Source organism: Kogia breviceps, chromosome 10, assembly GCF_026419965.1.
Source record: "Kogia breviceps isolate mKogBre1 chromosome 10, mKogBre1 haplotype 1, whole genome shotgun sequence".
NCBI lineage: Eukaryota > Metazoa > Chordata > Mammalia > Artiodactyla > Physeteridae > Kogia > Kogia breviceps.
In genome coordinates, this window is record NC_081319.1 from 37,255,437 (window position 1) to 37,275,824 (window position 20,388).

At 54.2% G+C, this 20,388-nt stretch overlaps 3 protein-coding genes across 11 annotated transcripts in view; 1 reads left to right on the top strand and 2 right to left on the bottom strand.

Annotated features, from left to right (window-relative positions):
- The window catches only part of GPR62 (G protein-coupled receptor 62), a 10,095-nt gene extending 9,681 nt beyond the window's left edge, over positions 1–414 (bottom strand). For all 4 annotated transcript variants that reach the window (XM_059075287.2, XM_059075286.2, XM_067044032.1 and 1 more), the window contains exon 1: positions 391–414. The gene's annotated coding sequence lies outside the window, so the exon portion shown is untranslated. The remainder of the gene's footprint in view (positions 1–390) is intronic.
- Positions 1–19,364, bottom strand: part of LOC136791962 (protein mono-ADP-ribosyltransferase PARP3-like) — a 20,250-nt gene extending 886 nt beyond the window's left edge. The window contains exons 1-5 of one of the 5 annotated variants that reach the window (XM_067044034.1): positions 2,550–2,633; positions 1,822–1,954; positions 1,508–1,734; positions 825–911; positions 495–568 (exon numbers count right to left, since the gene is read on the bottom strand). In XM_067044034.1, the coding sequence (XP_066900135.1) occupies positions 834–911; positions 1,508–1,734; positions 1,822–1,939 (423 nt within the window). In that variant the 5' untranslated portion in view covers positions 1,940–1,954; positions 2,550–2,633 and the 3' untranslated portion in view covers positions 495–568; positions 825–833. Of the gene's footprint in view, positions 1–494; positions 569–824; positions 912–1,507; positions 1,735–1,821; positions 1,955–2,549; positions 2,672–3,049; positions 3,237–3,871; positions 3,957–18,422 lie in introns of those variants that run through there. The other 4 variants (XM_067044035.1, XM_067044036.1, XM_067044038.1 and 1 more) reach the window with 4 other exon arrangements.
- RRP9 (ribosomal RNA processing 9, U3 small nucleolar RNA binding protein) lies at positions 4,623–12,361 on the top strand. Of its 2 annotated transcripts, none has more exons than XM_059075272.2 (15): positions 4,623–4,779; positions 5,055–5,137; positions 7,684–7,793; positions 8,183–8,250; positions 8,334–8,375; positions 8,642–8,768; positions 9,402–9,526; positions 9,609–9,701; positions 10,106–10,206; positions 10,291–10,425; positions 10,518–10,580; positions 10,799–10,944; positions 11,026–11,105; positions 11,993–12,066; positions 12,190–12,361. In XM_059075272.2, the coding sequence occupies exons 1-15, from the start codon at positions 4,693–4,695 to the stop codon at positions 12,281–12,283; spliced, it is 1,428 nt and encodes a 475-aa protein (XP_058931255.1). In that variant the 5' UTR covers positions 4,623–4,692; the 3' UTR covers positions 12,284–12,361. The 2 variants fall into 2 exon arrangements, with proteins under 2 accessions (XP_058931255.1, XP_058931257.1); XM_059075274.2 differs by having other exon boundaries at positions 7,696–7,793.
- Positions 19,365–20,388: the final 1,024 nt, after the last annotated feature.

Below are 20,388 nucleotides of genomic sequence, written 5' to 3' on the forward strand. Positions count from 1 at the left end.
GATCCTCCTGGGCCCCCAAGCCCCACCCCCACACTAGACATTTGCTCTAAGCTTTGTCATCAAGCCGTGCCTGGAGGTGCTGACCTGCCGCAGCCTCCCAGGCTTCGTGCCACTCCCTGGCTGCTTTACCATGAAGGCTCCTCTTTCACCCCTTCCCAGGTCAGGTTGGCACACTCATCCCATCTGCATCACCTTCTCCAGGAAGCTGTCGCTGACCAGAAGATGCCTCCTTTGAGTCCCCCAACCCCCAGGATGCCCCACGGAGCTCTCTAGTCAGTAACTATCTGAGGGGTCCTCTCCTGGATCCACCGCAGGTGGGACAAGTAATGAGCCCCATGCTCCTTAGTGTCCCCATACCCACTCAGGGCTTGGCCCCGAGGGACACCTCACCATAGCCAGCTGACGTGCTGTTCTCCAAGGCAAAGTAGATGCCTTTGCCAACACAGCCACCAGAATGTGGCATGATGCGGAGCTCACTGGTGAGGATGGCAGCCACCACAGCCATGTTGGTGCCGTGCCGCAGTAGCTTCCGATTACCCAGCTTGTCGTAGGCCTGGAACTGATCTCCCTAGGGGGGGAGATGGGAACCAGCAGAGTCATGCCACCCAAGCTCAGGTGTTTCTGTCTGCCATCAGAGGGTATGACCAAGGCCAAGGGTACTGACTAGGGGACCCCTAGTCAGTCACATACTCATGCACACATGCACAAGACCTAGGCCTGGTGGAAACTGGTCAGTTTCTCAGCCAACTCGCTAAAAGGAAGATAAGCCAAGGTCATCTCCCTAAGGGACAAGGTAGTGATGGTGGGGAGGGAATCTTCCTCACCTTCCCTTCTCAGTTCACTGTCCAACTATGTTGAAGAGCAGGGCAACTGTACTTGCTGCCAGTCTTTTCCGAGTAGGTATGTATCACCTGCAGGGAGAGAAGAAGCTGGGTGCCAAGAGCAAAAAATGTATGGACTAACCTCCACTTGTTCCCTGCAGTTCCAGAGCTCTCCTCAGGCCCTGGAGACACAGCGAGAGAAGGCCCTAGGAGAGGGATTTTTCTGGGCACCTGGAGGGCAGACAGGCAAAGGGCCAGTGCCCACTGCCAGCTTGGCTCCTCTGTGGGGACCGGCCCACCTTGTACTCAGGCGCCTTTGGGTCCAGCAGCTGAAGCTGGCACTTGAGGAGCTGGTAATCTCGGTCCAGTGGGGGTGGCACCTCCTCCACTTTCTTTGTCTCCTCGGGGGCTGCCTGCAGGGTCTGGGCCAGCTCAATGTCTGCCAGCACTTAAGGGGATGGGCACTGGCAGCTTGTGTGTCCCCTTGACCCTGGGCCTCCCCTCCCCCTCCCACATAAATAGGACCATGGCCACCCCACCTTATGCAGCCCCACCCCACCTATCTGTCTGGCCTTCCCCTCCCCTGTCCTTTGACCTGCCCATCGCAGTCCATCTATCTGCCCCCATCTCCCTTGCCCCATCTATCTGTTTGGTAACCCCACTGCCTGCAACCTGCCAAGTCTCACCAGCAGCATGTCCTTCTTGGCCTGCAGAAGCTCCGGGGAGTTGATGGGTGGGGGCTGGCTATGGCCGAAGTTCTGGGGAATGATGGTGTAGAAGTGGGAGGACAGCTCCTCCAGGCTGAGGCCACGATCTCCAGGGGCTTTCAGGGCCGCCTTCACTGCCCCCAGGGCCTCCAAACCCCGGGAAATCTGCTGCTTGCTCAACTTCCCCAATGGCATCTTCTTCACATCTGGGGGGATGGGGAGAGTGGGGAGTCAGGCCCACAGCCCTGCCACCCCCAGACCCCTGCTACCCTTCCAGGCTCCTCCCTGCTCACCTAGGTTCATGATAGCCATGGCATTCTTGAACATGTCCTTGCTGAAGATATTGGTGATGAGCTTCTGTGTGGCTGTGTCCAGGGAGCAGGGCTGCACTTGCTGAACCACGATCCTCATTGGGCCTCTGTCTACCTAGGGGTAGAGGGCCCATGTGGGCAGGAGCAGCTGGGCAGGGCACCTGCACCTGGAGCAGGGCCTGGCCAGATCGAGGCCAGAGAGGAAGGCCTGTGCTTAAGGGTCTACAGCTGGGAAGTGGCTGTCCCTTCCCTCGGCCCAGGCCTACCCTACCTCCCTGGCCACTTCACCTTCACCATGGCTTCCTGGGCCTCTCTCTGTACTTCAATAAGTATATACTTGCTGGGGTGGGCCACAAAGTGGTCCTGCTCTGCCCAGCTGTTCTTGGTCTTGTCCCGAAATTTCTTTTCAAAGTCCTTCTGTGCATCCTCCAGTGACATGAAGTGGCTGAGTTTTGACTGGCCCACCTCTCCCGGCAAGCAACAGCTTTCAGAGGTGTGCTTACCACAGTGCCCGCCGTAAATGTTTGCTGGCCTCTACTGTGCAGGCCCTGTGCTGAGTGCACTTGGATGTCAGAGGTGGGGCAGAGCACAGTCAGAGGCTGTGGCCTTTTGGCATGAGTAAGCTGTGGGGACCCCAGGGAGTAGGGGGCATGCGTTGAGCAGGGAGAGGTGGGGAGGATGCGGGCGCAGGGTGGGTGGGTTGTACTCACCACGCGCCCCCAGGGTTCCAGCAGATAAAGCAGTCACCTTCTTCCAGCAGCTGGATGATGTAGATCTTGTTGTTGCTCCCAGTGTTGGTCTGCTTCAGGATACAGTCGTAGTCTTCACGCACCTGTGGCCAGAGGGGGTATGCAAAGGGCAGGCTGGCTCCAGCTGCCCCTGGGTGGGATTGGGTACCTGGCTGCACGCTGACAGGAATCACACTGCACTGGGGTGTCAGAGGAAGCCCTGTCTGGGAACCTGCCTTAAGTGTTGTGGGGGGAAGACTGAGAAGCTCAGGGGCCTGTCCTGGGGTCAGGAAAAGAGCAGACATGACCCACCTGGATCTGATGGGATATAGCCCTGCCTGACCTTTGGGGTCTTGGAAGAACACAGTTTACTTGGGAGCCTTGAGCTATTTGGCCAGAGCCAAGTGGGAGGGGAGGAGGTCTGAGTGTATTTGTACCCAAGAGGGAGCAGGCACTGGGACTGGCCGGGGACTACAGCTTACCTGGGTCCCAGGGTTGCAGCTGAGGGGGCACAGGGGGTCCACTTGGGCTATGTGCTTCTCTGTGGGTGTGGCCCTGAGGGCCTCAGCAGTGGAGCGGAAACTGTCCTCCTCTTCTGCCCCCTGATGCCCATTCTTCTCAGGACCCTCACGCTGCACCTGGGGCTTGTGCTTTGGAGCCATGGCTGTCCTGGGGCACAGAGGGGGCCCTCAGGCATCCATGGCCTTTGCGTCCCACCTGGCTGGCACAGCACCAACTTGCCCCACCCTGAGATTGCCCTTTGGTGACCTCCCTCTGCCTCCATTTCCCCATTCCCGGTCCCTGACCAAAACCGGCTCTCTGCACCCCAGATACACCCCTTTCTCCAGTCACCAGGGCCAGGCCAGGCCCCTGTCCAGTCTGCCCAGTCTGGTGAAGGAAGAGGGGCTCTCCACCTTCTATGGCTCTTTTGTGTGTTCTGAGGATGAAGGGAATGTGAAAGGAGAATCTCCCTCCTCCCATTTCTGGGCTCCTCTCCCCAGAATACTCTCTGCTCCTCCCCCATCTCAGCTAACTTAGACCTGGCATGGTTGCTGGGCTGAGTCACCCCAGCTATGGAGGAAAGTGGGCAGTGGCTCCCGGGGGGCAGCACTCCTAAGGCCAGATCTGTTCCTCCAAAGCTTGGGACCCAATAGCACAGAAACCCTTCCCAACAGGTTCAAGAGTTCTGGGGTGCCAGCCTCCGTCCCAGACCAGTGGCATTGAACTGCCAGAGGGCAAGGGTCAGTCACACCCGCCCTGCCCTGCCCTGTGGAGGCCTGTGGGCAAGGCCATTGGGCACTCACTTAAGAGAAGCAGGGACCTGGCAGAGGTGGTGGCCACCAGGTCAGTAACTCCCAGGCAGTCCTAGTTCTAACAACCTCCCGTAAGTCTTAGGGTAGCGGGGAAGAAGTGGGTGTGGGTAGGATTCCAGCTATTTGGCCACCAGTCTGGTGAGTCAGAGGCTGGGCAGGCCGAGGCGGGCAGGCAGCCTGTCCCATGGATGGGTGGACACTTGATCCGGACACAGCCAAGGCCCAGGGGACTGACGCGCCCTTAGAGCTGCTCATCTGGCCTGAGGCATGCAATACGTGTCCACCGGTTGTCCAGTGACCTTGGCCCCAGGTGCGGGCATTGCCTTCCTCTCCCGGGGGCTGCCGGATCCCTCTCCCCCCGGTTATTTAGAGTCAGACTCTCTCACCCTGGCCCCCGCCCCTGACGGGGAGGAGTCACGTCCCAGGAAAAGGAATCCCGCGTCTCTGACGCCCCCCAGCGTCCAAGGAGAGCAAACACAGAGACGGTGTCGGGGTCCGACCCCTCTTCATACGCCAGTCAGCGGCAGGGCGCACGCGCCGCAGCCATTGGCCGGAAGCGCCAGGGAGAGGCTTGCTTCCTACTGGAGCCGGGCGCGGGAGCCTATAGGAGTTCTAGGAGGCGAGGCCACAGGCATTTATCCTATGGGCGCTTGGGGGCGTGACAGAACCTACCCAAGGACCCAATGGAGCTGTGGGAGGCGGGGCCCACCGGGCGGTGGGAGCCTATCTTGGCTTGGAGTCTTGTGGGACTGCCCGAGTTCAGCTGCCACCTGAGTTCTCCAGGAGCCGCCGCAACACACACGGTGGGCAGCATGTCGGCGACAGCGGCGGCTCGAAAGAGGGGAAAGCCGGCTTCGGGGGCCGGGGCTGGTGCGGGGGCCGGCAAGCTGCGGCGAAAGGTGAGCATGGCGCTCTGGCGGGCGGCGGTCCACCCTATGTTACTGGAACTACCATCATCCCCATCCGGGGACCCCAGCACCGGTCCCCTCACCCCCAGGACCCCAGCTGGAGTCAGCTTCGTCCCTTTCTCCGCGCGCCAAATGCTGAAAAAGCCTTTCACTTGAGCCGGGAGCTACCGCCTTTCCCAGTGACTCTCGAGGGACCCTAAGGGGCCCTTGGTCAGAGCCGGGGTGGTCGGGACCCCTGACCAAAGAAAGTATTATATAATTCCTAGGGAGACTCTTCTGGGGACAAGGGCAAGTCCAAGGGTGGCGGCAAGATGAATGAGGAGATCTCAAGCGACTCGGAGAGTGAGAGGTGAGCTCTTTTTTTCCACCTAGTAGGAAAGAACACTGGGGCCCATTGTATATGGAAGGAGTACTCAATGACGGGGGCTAGAGCTGGGCCTAGAACCCAGGACTCTGGCCCTTGATTCTCAGATCTTGATTCTTTCCTCCACTTTTTGACCCTGAGAACTGTCATTTCCTTCGCTGCAGGGGCAGGGTCTCTGTGTGGGGAGGACCCCCAGACCTAATGGGAGACCAGTGAGACCTTCCTTCATGACAGGGAGCTGAACTCCAGGCAAGGGGAAAGGGATGCAAGAAATGCTTGCTAGTTCTTCATTCTCTTCTCCCACAGTTTCAGTTATTGAGAGTGCCAGGCACTAGTTTCACTGTTGAGAGAACAGAGATGAGCAGGCAGGTGAAGACGGAATGTGTTGTGGTGGGATGTGTATCTTAGAGCTGCGTGTTGTCGAAACAGAGAAGGGGAGTTTAAATGGGGCCTGGAGAGATGAGGATGGAGAGGTAGGGAAGGCATTCAGGGATCAGAGAAAAGTCTGGGGGCTAAGCGGGCTAGATGGGAGATGGAGAGGATGGGAGGGTAGGCAGTGGGTGCATCTGAACTGTGGAGGGCTTTGCGTACCTCCTCCATTCTGCAGGTGATGGGGGTGGAGTATGTTGCAGAGTTCAGAGGGGGCTAGCAAGGTATCAGGCCTGACCCTGTGGCATGGAAGCTGTCATATCAGAGAATCCCGGTGACTTCCTTAAGAGTTGGCTTTAGAAATCCTACTTCTAAAAGTTGAGTACATGTTGGCCTTAACCTGCTCACAGAAAGACTTAATATATACTTTTTGTAGTCTTAAGTTTACTGTGGGTGTGTGCCAGGCCCTGTGCTAAGCACTTTTAAATATTTTAAAAATGTGTTGTGAAATGTATTAGCTACAGAAGTTAGTGAAATGTAATTGTACCATAGAGAGTAATGATGAAATGATGAACCTCTGTGCACCCACCAGAACTAGACCATTTGTAGAAACTTAGAAGCCCCAACTGCCATTCCTGACTTAAGTTAATCATTTCTTTGGTTTCCTTCCTTCCTTTTTCTTCTTCTTCTTCTTTATTTTCTTTTCCCTTTTCTGATTCAGGTATAACTTACGTACAGTAATATTCACCTTTCTTAGTGTACTGTTCTGTGAGTTGTGACAGTTGCATATAGTTGGGTAACTACCACCACTGTAAAGATATAGAAGGGTTTTACCACCCACCAAAATCCCCCATGGCTCCTTTGCAGTCAATTCCCACCCCCTTCCAACCAGTAACTGCTGTCCCTAGAATTTTGCCTTTTCCAGAATGTTATCTGAGTGGAATTACAATGGTTGTATACTTGCCTTGATTTACTTTAGAGTTCTGTCTTCTATGTGTGAACCCGAAACAATAGATTGTTTCCTTGGGTAAACTGAGTTGAAGTTAAGACCTTGGTGTATGAGGGAAGGGCAGCACCAACCCTGTCGGCTGCACACTTGCTGGGCACTTGGTACTAACCGGTCTCAGGAGCATGGTCAGGCCTTGGCTTCCTTGAGAGTTTCCAAGGTCCTTTCTGGGGAAGTTGTGGGCAAGGTCATGGATGAGTCTAGGAAACAACTGGGCTACCTGACAGGGACTAGATATCTGCAGGCACTTGATCAGAGGGAACGGGCTGCCCTAGGTTTTCTGCTCCTGAGTTCCCGTGACTTACCTCCAGCTCCCAGGAGCAAGTCAAAGTAGGACTCATCTTGAGTGAGGGGCATGGAGGGGAAAGCAAGGACTTCACTAGCACAAGGTCAAGCCAGGCCCAGTTAAGCTTCACCTGGAATCCCATCCTTAGGGTAGAGGATGGTGCCATGGCAGTGAGGATGGGGCGTTGATAGTCCCAACATGTCTGCCTCTTGGTTCCTTGCATCACATCTGAGCTGGCTGCTCCCCTGTGTCGGAGGTGTGTGTGTCGTTGTTGTTCTGAGATCTACCGTTTCTGCTTTCCATGTTGGATCTTCTGTTTCCTGTCTCCTGTGCCTTCCCCATTCTTAGCTCACTCTCTTGTTCAGGGAGCACATCCTCCATCCTTAAAAGAAGGACAAAGGACCACTTTTGTGGCACCTTGTATATCTGATAATGTCTTCATTCATCATTAATGGTTTAACTGGCATGCCATTCCAGTGGTTAGCGTTTTATTCCGAATTTTGTATGTGCAGCTCCTTTGTTTTCTGCTCTCAGTGTTGCTGTTGAGACTTCTGGAGTCATTTTGATTCTTGACCCTTTGTATACGATCTGATTTTTCTTGGAAGCCTGTAGAACCTTCTCTTTCCCTCCAGAGTTGAGAGATTTCACAGTGATCTCTTTGGGTTTGGGGTCTGTTTTCACCCTTATGTTGGGCCCTGGGTGGGCCCTTTCAGTTTGATAAGTCACATCTTTCAGTTTTCTGTGTGTGAGACCATTGAGGCTGGCATAGGATGGGGGCTGGCAGGGATGGGGGCGTCAAGTGGCTGGGGAAGCAGCGAGGAGCACAGTCCTAGTGGCCAGAGAAGGGGGCCTAGTTCCTCCTGCTCACAGCCTAATTCCCAGGAGGAATGAGGAGGAGGAGGAGGAGGAGCTGGAGGAGACCGCACAGGAGAAGAAGCTGCGCTTGGCCAAGCTCTACCTTGAGCAGCTCAAGCAGCAAGGTGAGCCTGTGGACTGGGCAGGTGAGGGGCGGGGCCTATGCCTGAGTCTGCCTGCTTTGGCCCCAGCCACCTGGTGGGTGACTGATGCAGGTAGTCGGTGGGCTGCTGGGGCTGCTGCTGCTGGCGGCCCTGTGGGAGGGTGGCTAGGAGCTCTAATGGATCTCCTGGGGTGGGCCAGGCCTTCAGGGGGCTTCAGACTGATCTGATAAGTAAAGGCAGGGGGTGGGCAGAAGGAGACCATCCAGCCCTCCCCTTTGGCCGAGGTGGCCTGAACTTCCATGGGACACAGCCCAAATGTTCAGGGCCCAGGACTGAGGTGGTGGTTGGGGATGCAAAGGGAAAAGTGGGGTGTTGGCCTGGGTTTACTTGGCTTGGTCTGTCCTACACAGAGGAGGAGAAGGCCGAGGCCCGCGAATTTGAGGAGGACCAGGTGGCGGGGAGGCTGAAGGAGGACGTGGTGAGTGTAGAGGGAGGGTGGTGGGAGGGAAGGGATGGGGCTTGTCCTGCTCCTGGGATCTCACCCCTCTCCTCTCCATGCAGCTCGAGCAGAGAGGCAGGCTGCAGAAGTCGGTGGCAAAGGAGGTGAGCAGACAGGGCACTTTGGTGTCAGATTGGAGGGAATCACCTGGGTTGGTGGGCAGATGGCCCGGCTCGGGACTCAGGCTGTGGGGTGTTTGCTCTGGAACATAGTGGGCACTTGGGCAGACAGGGTCAGGTAATGGTCTGGTCCTGGCAGCCCTGGGTCCGGTTTTCCTTCTGGGCAGTGTGGTGGGAAAGGATGGCATGTGTGTGTGTGGAGGGGGGCCTTCCTGCCCCCAGTTGCAGTGACCCGGCCCCTGCCTGCCTAGATCCAGGCCCCAGACCCTGCTGACATTCGAATCTTACGAGGCCACCAGCTGTCCATCACATGTTTGGTTATCACCCCTGACGACCTGGCCATCTTTTCTGCCGCCAAAGACTGCACCATTATTAAGTGTGAGTGAGTGCCTGGGTGGAGGTGCAGCTGTGAGGGATCATCTGGGCCGGCTGGTCTGGGGAGGAGGGAATAATCAGGGAAAACTGAGACACGATGGGGGAAGCTTCTGGAGACCGGTTTGCTTCCGAAGAGGTGTTTTCTGGATGACAGTGGAAGCTTCTGCCCAGGAGTGGGACTTGTGAGCTCCCTGTCAATGTCATTGGAGATGATGGAGTGGAGGCAGGATGATGATTTAATGGGAATTGATGCTTCAGGTGGGCAGTTGGACTAGAGGACACTCGAGGTTCTGCATAGTCCTGGGATTGAGTTCCTGGTCCTCCTGGGTTCCTGGCCTTTGACCACTGAGGGCTGTCCTCATCCACCCATAGTAGTAACAGGAAGAGCTCGTACCAACAGTCCAAGCACTTTCCTGTCCCTTTTCTTCCGGGCTTCATGGTTGCCCTTTAGGATTATTGTCCCCACTTAACAGATGAGGAAACGGAGGTGACTTGTCCAAGGGCTCACAGTGGCTGAGCCAGATCTTCTGACCTAAGGCCAGTACTTTTTCCATGGTGCCATGCTGCCCTTGAGGGGTGTTGCCAGACAGTCCTGCCTTCTGTCCCAGTAGCATCTCTCTTCCCCCTTGGTGTCAGGGAGTGTGGAAAGTGGACGGAAGCTTCATGTGATCCCTCGAGCCAAGAAGGGTGCTGAGGGGCAGCCCTCTGGCCATAGTAGCCACATCCTCTGCATGGCCATCTCCTCCGATGGCAAGTACCTGGTAAGGCAGGGTTGGCCCCGGGAGTAGGTGAGAGGTGTGGGCACATGGTGGGTGCCCGTGGCCATTACCTTTGTCTCCATAGGCCTCGGGTGACCGCAGCAAGCTCATTCTCATTTGGGAGGCCCAGAGCTGCCAGCACCTGTACACCTTCACGGGACACCGGGACGCCGTGTCGGTGAGAAGCTGGGCCTCCTTTAGTGGACGTTTCTCGAGCACCTGAGTGGGCCAGGCATGGTACTGGGATCTGGGGAATGGTGTGAATGAGGCAGCGGTTCCCCATCCTCAGGGAACCTGCACTTTGGTGAACAGGACAGAAACAGGGTGAAGAAATAGGGAAGAGCTTGGGGAAACTGAGTCGAGCTTGCCTAGGGAGAAGGAGGCCTCTGAGAAGTCTGTACTTGCTTGAGGGCAGGCAAGTGTGCCCCTGGCTCCACGCAGAGCCCCACAGAGCGCTCTTGATGGGGGCTGGCTCCCTGTGCCACGTCCTGACCTGCTTTTCAGGACGTCCTCCCTGGGCTTGACGTCTGTCTCGCCTGCTGTAGTCCAGGTTCCTTTTGCCCTCTTTCCATGCACCCTTAGGGGCTGGCATTCCGCAGAGGCACCCACCAGCTCTACAGCACATCCCACGACCGCTCTGTAAAGGTGTGGAATGTGGCAGAGAACTCCTACGTGGAGACGCTGTGAGTATGTGCGGGCAGAGGGCACGCGGATGTGCGCGTGCAGGTTCACGGGTGACCCCATCCTCCCTCTGTCCCCTTCTCTAGCTTCGGGCACCAGGATGCCGTGGCTGCACTGGATGCTCTGAGCAGGGAGTGCTGCGTGACCGCTGGAGGCCGGGACGGGACCGTGCGTGTGTGGAAGATCCCCGAGGAGTCCCAGCTTGTCTTCTATGGCCACCAGTAAGGCGGCCTGCTGCACCAGGCATTGAGGTGGCCACCCGCATGGGCTGGGGGTGAGGTTGGGCCACGCCCCTCATGGTGCCTTTCTCCAGGGGCTCCATCGACAGCATCCAGCTCATCAACGAGGAGCACATGGTGTCGGGTGCAGATGATGGGTAAGAGCTGCCTTCCACCACTGCCACTGTCCCTGGACTTGCCGTGTAGAATCCTCCTGCTCGGGAGCTATAGTAACCCCTTTCCATAGATGAGATTGAGGCAGAGAGCGCAGGGGATTGTCTGCTTCCTGTGGCTGGTGTGCACTTGGTCCCTTCCTGCCGTGTGGCCCTTCTGCTCTGCCCCTGGCCCCCTCACTGACCCTGCTCCCTGTCCACAGTTCTGTAGCCTTGTGGGGCCTCTCTAAGAAGCGGCCACTTGCCCTGCAGCGTGAGGCCCATGGGCTGCGGGGGGAGCTGGGCTTGGAGCAGCCCTTCTGGGTGTCATCGGTGGCAGCCCTGCTCAACACAGACCTCGTGGCCACAGGTGGGTGCCCTGTGTGGCAGAAAGGAGGGGATCTCAGGGTGGGCTGGTGAGGGGGGTGCTCACTGTCTCCCTGTTCCCCAGGCTCTCACAGCAGCTCTGTGCGGCTCTGGCAATGCGGGGAGGGCTTCCGGCAGCTTGACCTTCTCTGCGACATCCCCCTGGTGAGTGAGGCTTGAATACCCAGCCTGTCTTTACCACACTCCCAAGGCCCGTTACAGTGTTTTCCTGCCAGAAGGGCGGTTCCTCAGAGCAGGGCCAGCTATGACTTCTCTTTCTAGCCCCAGCTCCTAGCTCAGGGCCTGCAGGAACCCTCCCTTCTCCCTCTCCCTTCCCCACCTCCACTCCCCTCCTTGTCCTATGCCCTGTCCTGGTTACTGGGGTACAAGGCAGGGGAGTGTGGGCAAAGGCATGGAGGGCCTGGCCCTGTGATGGGTTCTGCATGACTGGTGCCAGACTGAATGCCAGGCTAGGCTGTGTGGACTTGGTGCAACCTAGGGCAGAGTGGTAGGATCTGTCAGTGACTTCTAGTGACAGTTCAGGGCTTGGGTTAATGGTGATGGTCATGGAGTCTCCAGAGCCAGGACCAGGAGCCAGGCCCTACTTGGCGTACACTGTCTCCTTCATCCCCACAAACTCTCTGCGAGGCCTGCGCTCTACTTTCCTCATTTCACAGAGGTGGATACTGAGGCCCTGAGGGGTAGAGGGCCGGCCCAGGTGGCAGGAGGCAGAGCAGGGATTTAACCCAGGCTGGGCCTTTTTTTTTTTTTTTTTGTGATACGCGGGCCTCTCACTGCTGTGGCCTCTCCCGTTGCGGAGCACAGGCTCCGGATGTGCAGGCTCAGCGGCCATGGCTCACGGGCCCAGCCGCTCCGCGGCATGTGGGATCTTCCCGGACCGGGGCACGAACCCGTGTCCCCTGCATCGGCAGGCGGATTCTCAACCACTGCGCTACCAGGGAAGTCCCAGGCTGGGCCTTTGACTGTGATGCTGGGGCTGTGGTGAGGGATCTGTTCTCACATCTTACTGCCTTGTCCTTCCCTCTTCTCAGGTGGGCTTTATCAATAGCCTCAAGTTCTCCAGTGCTGGGGACTTCCTGGTGGCCGGGGTAGGGCAGGAGCACAGGTATGAGGCACTTCTCGAGGGGTGCGGGTGGCGCAAATGGCATAGGGTGGGTGGCTGGGTGGGAATGGGGTGGATACACGGTGGGGCTGGGCCCGCCCTCATCTGCTCCTCTTGCCCCTGCAGGCTTGGCCGGTGGTGGCGGATCAAAGAGGCCCGGAACTCCGTCTGTATCATCCCTCTCCATAGGGCCCCCAGGCCCCCTGCTGCTGGCTCCTGACACTCTCATCCCCTTTATTTAAGTTCTTCCCAGGCTATCCCCCCTGCCTTCTTTGTATTAAAAGCCTCCTCTTCTGGGCCTTGTCTCCTCTAGCTTCTTGACTGGGGGCGGGGTGCAGGGGGATGGCAGGGGATGGCTTAGTAAAGGCCTGGGGGCTTTATCCTTTCCAGCGAATTTGGGGATAGAGCCCTCAGCTGGCTTCTGGCTCCTAGACCCGGAGTATCCTCTATGACTTTGTTAGGCCAGCTTTCCACCCAGTGCTCCAGGCTGGTTGGGGTCAGAAGCTGCTGATCCCTCCGCTAGGAAGCTGTGGCTGTCCAGTGTGTGTAAGGGCTGGCTGTGGGGTCTGAGGACTGAAGGGAAGACAGTTAGACCTACAAGTCAGGCTGACCTGTACCACACAGGCCTGGTTAGGAAGCTTTAGGAGCCAGACTGCCCTTGGGGTGGGGGTCCGGGTGGAGGTGGGGCCCTGCATTGCTCACTGCTTCGGGACAGGGTCAGAGGTGGAAATAGCTCTGCCCTTAGTCCGAATGACAGCCAGGCTGCACGATTCCTCACAGCAGTGACCCTGCCAGGTTAATGTGTTCTCCTGATTCCACCAACTGGATAATTCAGCTTCTGCCATGGGAAGTAAAGAGGGGGTGGAGAGGCTGATTGGAGAGGCAGCAGTGCAGTGAAGTGTCCTCAATGGAAAATGAGCAAGGTGTGTTAAGGATTCTGCTCTGAACTTTCCCTTAATGCCTTGGGCCCAACAGCTGAGCCTATGGTTCTCAAGCGGCAGCGTGGTCCCCTTGGGGGAGGAAGCTACAGGGCTTCCCTCCTGCTCCCCTGCTCATGAGGCCTTTCCCTTGGACAGACCTGCTCCTACCTTCATTCTCCTGGGGCCAGAAGGGTCAGGTTCAGATTGAACCCCTGAAAACCCTGTTGTGGATCAGAGGATGTTACTAGAATTCACTCCCTATGTCCCACCTTAAATTGAGCTCAACGACAGCATACACATACCTCCTGAATAATATTGCAAGTAACACGGAAATGCCCCTTAATACACAAACCCCTTTTCCATTAGCACATTCCCAGGGAGAAAGGAAAGTTTGAAAATAAATGCCTTTGGAATTGAAACTGAAAATAATCCCTCTTATGGCTTCTAGTCTCAGCCTTGGTCAGCTGAGACTTCTGTGTAGTTGGGCTCTTCCTCCCTTCCTTTCAAGCAATGGGAAGCCATGAGAGGGGTTGAAAGCAGAAAAGTAATAGGATCTGGTTCACAATAAAAAAAACAAGTCACTGCTCTGTGGAGAATTAAATAGTAAAGGTTTGGGGGAAGAAGGGCATTCACTTAGGAAGCTGTAGTAATAGCAGGTAAGAGGTGATGGTGGTGTGAGAGGGCCAGCAGCAGAAGTGGGGAGGCAGAGCTCTGGTTGGGTTGTGTTTGGAGGTGATGCCAACAGATCTTGCTGATCTGCTGACTGTGGGATGAGATGAATGTGGCACCATAGACAGTGGTGACATTTACCAAGATGAGAAAGACCAGGTGGGGAAAGCAGGATGAGAAGGATCAAGTTTAGTTTGCAGTGTCTAGTAGATGTAGGGAAGTTGAGTAGGCAATGAGCTCACTGCTATATGTTTTATAACAAATACGAAGCCATGTGACTCTGGGGTGCAGAATTACACCTCCCACCTCACACTCCAGTGGGCTCAAGTGCTCTCCTGTCTTCTCCCCTGATGGACTCAAGGCCACAATTAGATGGGTGGGGGGCAGCCACTGTAGAAGCTCTTAGCTCTGTTTGTAGCTCTGAACCATGCAAAAGACACTAGGTGGGGCCCTCCCCATCTCTGCCTGTTCCTGTCCTCTGAAGACCCTCTGGTCATCATGAGGCCTTGGTACACTCTCAGAGTCACAGCCTCAGCGGTCACTGAGGTGTGCATTTCTCACTCCTTTCAAAACACTGAGGTGAGCAGCATGACTGAGGGGTGGGGAGGAACTGAGAGAACAGCAGGTAGGATTCAAAACATCAAAGGGATGCGGATCCTACTAACCACTTTGCGGACCCCATCAGGAAGCCCACCACAAGCCACTGAGGATACCTCACCTCCAGGTCCTGCAACTAGCATACAGGCACCCCCAATCTACCCAAAAAACTACTGGAATAAGAAAATTTAGCAAGCAGGCAAGATACCTATGGTATTGTGTGCAAATAAATATATGTGAATATACTAAAAACCACTGAATTGTGCACTTTAAGGGGGTGAATTTTCTGGCATGTGAATTATATTCCAACAAAGCTGTTTATAAATAAAAATCAAAAGCACCCCCGAAACTGAAAGATACAAGGGCAATATACAAAAATCAACTGTATGAGCAGTTGGGGAATTCTTGATATAGAAGTGCAAAGTTGAAGGATTTACATTATCTGATTTCAAGATTTACTGTCTTGAAAAACTATAAAGTTACAGTAATCAGGACAGGTGGTGTTAGAGTAAGAAGAGACAAACAGATCAATGATACAGAATAGAGAAGCCAGAAATAGACTCACACATACACAGTCTATTGATTTTTTTTAATGTACCAAGATAATTCAATGCAGAAAGGAAATACATTTTTCAATGGAAAAAAAAAATCTTGGGCTTTCCTGGTGGCGCAGTGGTTGAGAGTCCGCCTGCCGATGCAGGGGACACGGGTTCGTGCCCCGGTCCGGGAGGATCCCACATGCCGCGGAGCGGCTGGGCCCGTGAGCCATGGCCGCTGAGCCTGCGCGTCCGGAGCCTGTGCTCCGCAACCGGAGAGGCCACAACAGTGAGAGGCCCGCGTACCGCAAACAAACAAACAAACAAAAAAAATCTTGACCTCTATCTAACATCATAGCCAGAAAAAAATAAAATAAAATAATTCAAGATGGATCACAGACCTAAACAAAAACTAAAGCTAAACCTATATAAAGCTTCTAGAAGAAAACCCATGAGAATTATTTTGTGGCCCTGGAGCTGACAAAGATTTCCTAGGACAGAGAAAGCGTTAAGTATAAAATATTGATAGACTGGACTTCATCCAAATTAAAACCATCTGTTCATCAAAAGACAGCATTTTAAAAAGTCACAAGCCAGGGAAAAGAATATTTACAATACATGTATCTGACAAAGGGCTCATATCGAGTATAAGAACTTCTACAACTCAGTAATAAAGACAAACAATCCAATAAAAGTGGACAAAAGGCTTAAACCAATACTTTTTTTTTTTTTTGCGGTATGCGGGCCTCTCACTGTTGTGGCCTCTCCTGTTGCGGAGCACAGGCTCCGGACACTTAGGCTCAGTGGCCATGGCTCACGGGCCCAGCCGCCCCGCGGCATGTGGGATCTTCCCGGACCGGGGCACGAACCCATGTTCCCTGCACCGGCAGGTGGACTCTCAACCACTGCACCACCAGGGAAGCCCAAACCAATACTTCATAAAAGAAGATATATGAATGGCCACTAAACACATGCTCCTCATAATTGGATCCATGAGCATTTGAGGAGTGAAGGGAGAAATTAAAGTCCCTGCACTCTAAGGGCACAGGAAAGATCCCACATATGCAGCCTGGGTAAACGAGGGGGCTGAGTCCCAGGATGGAGGCAGACTCAGACAGGAAAGAGGCCAGAGATAGGTGTTGGTAAATGTGGTGACCCTAGGGGCAGGGAGGGTGCTGGGGCTTTGAATGCCACCAGGGCCTGCTCAGACTTAATCCAGTGGGCAGGGAGGAGCTGCCCCAGAGGCTGAGGAGCAGAGGGGTGACACCATCCAAGCAAAGGTTTTGAGGGTGTGCTGGGCAAGGGGCCTGGGGTGAGCATGATGGGGATGAGCCTCCTTCTCCAACCCCCTTTCTTCTCCACCATTCTTCTCCCCCTCTACCAGAGTTTCACCCCAAAGGCTCTCAGTAGACCCCTTCAGGGAAGAGTGGGAAGGGGAGAAGCCTGCAGGGGAAGGAGAGCAGGTCTGCTCATCCTGGGGGCCTCACAGAATTCCCCGGTATTGTATGAATGGGTCAGTAATTCAACTCTTCTCTCCTAAGGTAATTGTTGGTAGCAGTTTGGTCTATATACCTTTCTCCCCCTTTATCTGTGTTTATAGCATACGTGTATAATTATACATCTTGACAGTTTTTTACCATCCCATCCAATGATGGTTTTATATCCCATCCAATGGGATCATAATGATGTTCAGCTTTTTCACTTACAAATACATCTTGGGTATACTTTCTCATCAGTACACACAGATCAAATTCATTATTTTTCAACAGTTATGTTGTATTCTATAGTTTGAATGGACTATAAACCATTAATTTTACCAATTGGGGATATCACCAATGACTATCTTTATACACCTTTACATCAGTGGGCCACTATTTCTGGTGTCTTGCTTTTGTAGCTTAGGGCTTTGGCCATTTCCAGCAGAAAAGAATGGACAGCACTTCTGTCTTTTCTTTGGAGGGGGCTTAACTATTGGGAGCCATCCTGGTGCTTGAGTCATAACTGCCCTTATGACACCATAGGTCTCCCTCCCCCACTCTTTCTCTCCATGCCATGACTAGAGGAACACAGACCTGAGGGCATTTGAACCATCTATACCCAATCCATGTGGGACCAATGGTGTGTAAGAGAAAGACTGATACACTAGGCTTTTTTAGGGATGTCCCCATAAATCTCTTGGGATGAGGGGATCTCCCTGACATCTGAATACTCTGGGAAGCCCTGTACGCTGGGGATGTGTGGGTTACTTAATGGAGAGGGAGGGAGAGCAGCCTCCCTCTTGCCTTTCCCCTAACTGCTGATTGCAGGAGAAGGACCAGTCCAAAACAATTAATGAACACACTAAAAATGAGCCTCTTGGGCTTCCCTGGTGGCGCAGTGGTTGAGAGTCCGCCTGCCGATGTAGGGGACGCGGGTTCGTGCCCCGGTCCGGGAAGATCCCACATGCCGAGCAACTGGGCCCGTGAGCCATGGCCGCTGAGCCTGCGCATCCGGCGCCTGTGCTCCGCAACGGGAGAGGCCACAACAGTAAGAGGCCTGCGTACCGAAAAAAAAAAAAAAAAAAAAAAAAAAAAAAAAAAAAAAAATGAGCCTCAGCAGAATGAGGAGCTGATCTTGAAATCTTTACCGCCAGCACCATCACCGAACTTAGAGAAGGCAGAGTTAGGAGGAGCCTGGACTTGGAGGTCTCTGGTCTTTGTGTCCTAATGCTTGTGGCTAGTGTCCTTTGTATGTTCCAGAGCTAAGAACAGGAATAAACTCATTCTTGTCTGTCCTCTTTCCCCATTTTTTTCTAGGCTAAACAAGAGAATATAGCTGCAACAAAGGGAGTAGATGATGCTAATAAGAGTCCCAGAGCAGTAAGATTCCCCCCACCCAGATGATACGGGGCTAGGGGTGGGAATGTGGGAGTTGTGTTTGTGGGATGGAATGGCCAACATATGGGAAGCTGGGCTTAATCAATGGTGTGTGTATGAGCGTGAGCATGTATGTTTGCTTGCTAATTAAGATTTAAAGTTTTAAAGGCAAGAGAAGTGAAGATGGGGAAGAGATAAGAGAGGCAGAATTTTATGGGATGTGGGAACTTTTTTTTTTTTTTTTGCGGCACATGGGTCTCTCACTGTTGTGGCCCCTCCTGTTGTGGAGCACAGGTTCCGGACGCGCAGGCTCAGCGGCCATGGCTCACGGGCCCAGCTGCTCCACGACATGTGGGATCCTCCCAGACCGGGGCACGAACCCGCGTCCCCTGCATCGGCAGGTGGACTCTCAACCACTGCGCCACCAGGGAAGCCCCTAAACTTTAAATACTATGATATCACAGAGGAAGAGAGCAGGCTGTGGATTGGAGCTGCAGTCAAGGATGAAAGAGCAGGATTAGAAGAGGAAGCCACTTCTCCAGTAGGTGAGTGGGGTCTGAAGGGAAGAATCATGGATCCTGGTCAGGTGGACAGGCTCAGGTGGACTATGATAACCCCTTGATCATGGTATTCTTGCTCTAGGCTGGCCAACTTGACCCATGTAAAACTGGGTAGCCAGGACAGATATACTACCATTTTACAGATGGGAGCTCTGAGATTCAGAGGTCAATGTGATGTACCCATGTCCATTAACCAGAGTGGGACAGAGAAAGGACACCTACCTGGTCTTCTGGTTCCAGCCAGTGCCTTTCCCAGTGTTCCTGAGGTTCAGAAGAAGGGATGATTGTTGATAGGGCATCAGGATCCCTTCCTGGCACACCCTGGGGCTGAAGTGGGTGGGGAATATCCTCCAACTGTCTCGTCTTTTTTCTTGTTAGATCCCAAGAACCCAAAATAGGCCTCCCGTCAGTAATCCAGAAGTAGTAAAGATCCAGGCCTGGTGGCGGGGCACCCTGGTGCACAGCACACTGCTGCACGCGGCTCTCAGAGTGTGGATCATTCAGGGCTGGTGGAGGCATAAGTTGGTGAAGCTGCATGAGAACAGGCGGCAGACAGCTCTGGAGAACTTTACACGGAAGGAGTGGGTGGCAGTCAGGCTGCAGTCCTGGGTCCGCATGTGGCGCATCTGTTGGTGCTACTGCCGTATGCTCAACGCTGCCCGCATCATCCAGGCCTACTGGAGATGCCACTCCTGCGCTTCCCAGGGTTTCATCAAGGGCCACTACAGAGTCACGGCCAACCAGCTACATCTCGAACTCGAGATCTTGCTGGGCTCAGGGCCTTGCATTGTGACGGAGTGTATTCCCCTTCCAATAAAGCAGTGAAGTGGTCCTTCCCCAGCCTCTCTCTGCTTGATAAGCTCCAGGAGGTCAGGGCCAATGATGGCAAATAGTTAGCATCTCATATGCTAGCTCTGAGGAATTGGCAGGGGTTGTCTGAGGAGGAGGATTTTGAGCCACTGTCCAGACTGAACAGAGACTGTGATTGATTAACAACGTCTGACATAGGTAGAAAAGTTGGGGGTACAGATCTGCCATGTTGCCAACTCAGGGAGCATCACTCATGTTCAGTCTATGGAAACGGTGCCTCTCCCCAAGGCTGTGTATAATGGAATCCTGGAGCAGGGGTGGGGTTGTTGCACACAGCAGCACTTCTGCCAGGAATTCACTCACCAGGTCTAGTTGCTCTGGGAGTGATCTCCCATCCCCATGGCTGAGAGGAGCACACCCACCCCAATCTCTTGATCCTGGCTCCTGCTGGTTTGTAAACTGGCCCCTGTACATGGAGGGCAAGAAAAGACTGAAGAAAGAGGAAGACTACACCAGATTAGGTTTAGTAAGCAAGGGAACTTATTTACAAGACTTGTCTTGGGCGGCCACAGACAAGTAGATCTCCGTACTTGCTTGCCAGACTCTTGAAAGTTGATATAGAGGCCTTAATGAGGTTCAGCCACATATACCATCCAGATGTTCTTGAGAACACATTACTCTCTCAAGGCTGAATCCCTGAAAATGCCTCCCACTGTGGGAATGGCAGGCAGAACATACATTCCAAGGACAGGGGAGGGGGTGAGGGGCATCTAATTACCTGGGTCTAGCTTGTGAGTCCAGCTGGCGGTCACATCCTTTCAGTGACCTCCAGCTGTATCCTTACATCCTTACAGCTCCCTGCTGTATCTTCATACTTGACCTCCAAGTCAGAGTCTGAGCTCCAAACTGAAAATGGTTAGACTGCATAGCCCCTGTCCTCACTCCTACCTCAAACTCTGTCCCTCACTCTCTGACCCCGAATGCAGGCTAGGACTCATTCCCCTCCAGACCTGGTTGGTGTGGGAGGTTCCACAGGTGTGGAGGTTGGGAAAGAAGGCAACCCGGTTCTAGCCAAACCTTCTGGTGAGTGTCATCCCCTAGGCTATCAGAGACCTAGAGCTGAGAAGCCATCAGTTGTGTCTCCCTCACCCTCTTCCCAGTCTCTGCAAGAATTAATCCAGGTGGAGCTGAGACCTCTGACAGTCCCTTCTTGTGAAAAGCTGCCACCTGGGGTGAGACTGGCACCTAAGTGATGATAAAGGGCCAATTAAGAGGTCAAGGTTAGGTTGTGCTTCTGCCCATCTGGGCACTGTTGTTCCGTGGTTTCCTGCAGAGGGGGGTCTGAGGTCTTGGGTTATTCCCCATCAAAGCTGCAAAC

Bases quoted from the DNA above. Each gene is read 5' to 3' on its own strand.
- RRP9 (XM_059075272.2), top strand. From the start codon at position 4,693: ATGTCGGCGACAGCGGCGGCTCGAAAGAGGGGAAAGCCGGCTTCGGGG. The intron at 11,106-11,992 runs GTGAGTGAGGCT...CCCTCTTCTCAG, and splicing joins TTCTCTGCGACATCCCCCTG to GTGGGCTTTATCAATAGCCT. The intron at 12,067-12,189 runs GTATGAGGCACT...TTGCCCCTGCAG, and splicing joins GGGGTAGGGCAGGAGCACAG to GCTTGGCCGGTGGTGGCGGA.